This window comes from Penaeus chinensis, chromosome 35, assembly GCF_019202785.1.
Source record: "Penaeus chinensis breed Huanghai No. 1 chromosome 35, ASM1920278v2, whole genome shotgun sequence".
Lineage (NCBI taxonomy): Eukaryota > Metazoa > Arthropoda > Malacostraca > Decapoda > Penaeidae > Penaeus > Penaeus chinensis.
In genome coordinates, this window is record NC_061853.1 from 11,875,293 (window position 1) to 11,877,792 (window position 2,500).

Here is a 2,500-nt window from a genome sequence, read left to right on the forward strand (position 1 = left end):
TTTGATTTGATTTTCACCTCCCTCACATCTTGTCTCTCTCTCTCTCTTTTGGACAGTTTCATTTTGCAGTCTAGGATTCCTGAGTCTGTGGATATGCGGCAAGCTGTGTGTGTTCGGCAGGAAGCGTGGCCAGGGCTGGAGGCTGGTGATGGGCATAACTCCCGTGGTAATGGCTCTCATGGTGGCTCTTTCTCGGACTAGTGATTACCATCATCATTGGCAAGGTGAGATGCATGGCGGTAAAGAATGGTTCAGCACACATACACAGAAAGAGATCTCGTGTGTGTTTTCTGTGTGCTATTCTATACCTTTTAATTCCAATATTTTGAAATATCCAGATAAATCTTGGACAAAATTTGGAATTGGCAGATCTCTAAAGTGTAGTCTAGCATTGTATCATCATTTATATCTCATCTGTGGGCTGGAACTATTACTGTGCTTCCTGCCATTATTTCAAAGCTTGAGTAAGCCATACTGCTTATTTGCTATCTTGTAGAGCATATGCTGTGGAATATTGCTGTTTGAACATTTTTCCTCGTTTTCTTCTTCCTCTGCCTCCTGCTCCTCCTCCTCTTCATTTTTAACACTCCCTACCACAACTTATCCCATGCTGTCTTTCTTTATTGCTGTCTTCCCTCCTCCCTAATAACCTCTCTGCCGATCTCCCCACTCACTCTTTTATTTTCCCATGCTTTTCTTTGCTTATGCTAATATCAGTCTTAGTATAGATGCAAGGAGTGTGGGTTAATGTTTGGTTAAATAAAGTGTATATGCATTTATATAGACTTAAGTTTGGATTTATGCTAGTCTTATTATATAAACATTTGCTGAGTTTTGGACATTTGCATTTTACGGACCAGTAGTTTTCCTAATTAGGATGGAGTAGTTGGTATGAGTACATTTGAATGCAAGCACATGCATACCTGTACTTGGTGTTATTATACATCTCTATCATATTCCCTTTACTAATACATCATGATTCTTCTGCAGATGTGTTAGTTGGATCAGTCCTTGGCCTCTTCATTGCATATCTGTGTTACCGCCAATACTACCCTCGTCTGACCTCCCCCCACTGCCACCTGCCGTACCTGATGATTCCCACTGTGACCCGACCAGTGTTACTCAAGGGGGCGCATGGTGAGGGCTTCTCCAGCCAAGGACCCCTCTTCCTGGACCCTGAATCCCCCATGGAAGAACAGGTCAAATGGATGTAGACATGAGGAGGAGAGTGTGTGTGTGTGTGGGGGGGGGGGGTGCATGTGTGTATCGTGAGTGATTTTGTCTCAGGAAGTTGACCTGTTTTACCTTTTGTTTTCCCTCCATGTATAGAATGAATGTTATTGTGTGGTTTAGTAGGAAGGCAGCTTATAGGTAGAATTGCACCAATGTGTGACACATTCCTTAGAAATTTTGTAAGACAAGAATGTTTGCTTCAGAAAAGTAGACAGGAAATATATGACTTCTTTTTTATTAAATATTTCTCTCTACCAAAGTTAGGTTTTAAAGGATTCTTTTACAAGTTGTGCATAGCTGGGTTAGTGAAGTGCATAGTTTACAATAACATGGGAGACATTCCAGAAAAGAGGAACAGTTTTTAGCATATTTGCTGATGAAAAATAGATGAATGTACCCTGACCTCAGCTATGAACAGCTTCCATTACAGCTAGTATCAAATTTTAGGAAGTGTAATTTGCGATAATGTGTAAAGCAATCAAAACATATTAATTGCATATGTATATTTGCTCTCCCTCCTCCTCTTAACCCAATTGTTATGGATGGCAAGAATACATGCCCTCTGTTATATAAGTTTATTTATTGTATTAACACATAGATGGCCCTACAAGTGCTTAATCACCAAGGAGTCAGTTATTAGTTCTACCTATTTCACCTGTTTACCCTTTTCCTTTACATTTGGAAAGGGTACTTGATATTATTTAATTTTCTTAAATGTTACAAAGATTTTAATAACAATTAAATGATCATAACATCAATAACAATAATAACAGTATCGATATTAATTGTATTAATACGAAAAACACATTTTCCCGCCAATTCAAGGAATAGGAAAATCACGATCGGTCACTAGGGCCTACTGATAGACTCCTTGCTGGATGAACACATGTGGAGCCATCTGTATGTAACAAAATTGACAAGAATCTACAGGGGATAGAACATAAATCTGTGGTGGTTGGGCTAAGACATGTGTGGGTTTCACATATGTAACCTAGTATTTTAGATATTTTAAAAAAGTAAAGCATGACCAGAAATGCCAATGGAGTACAAGATAGAAATTTCAGATTGAAGTAGATTTGAAGTTATTTATATCTATTATACCATAGTTTAGGTTATTTTTTCAAATTGTCCTTGAGAGTTTACCAGATCCTAGAATACTTCTATTTATGTAAACAGGAATGCCAATGTACATTCCATGTTTTGTATATGAATAAGTAACTGTAAAGTATTTGTATGTAAATTTCTGAAGTGTATGGAATATATATGA

The 2,500-nt window shown here is 38.0% G+C and overlaps 1 protein-coding gene across 1 annotated transcript in view; it reads left to right on the top strand.

The window, feature by feature from the left end:
* LOC125044228 (phospholipid phosphatase 5-like) overlaps positions 1–1,849 on the top strand; it is a 5,123-nt gene extending 3,274 nt beyond the window's left edge. Inside the window, exons 5-6 of the mRNA XM_047640750.1 lie at positions 57–224; positions 991–1,849. Coding sequence (XP_047496706.1) covers positions 57–224; positions 991–1,214 — 392 coding nt within the window. The 3' untranslated portion in view covers positions 1,215–1,849. The remainder of the gene's footprint in view (positions 1–56; positions 225–990) is intronic.
* Positions 1,850–2,500: the final 651 nt, after the last annotated feature.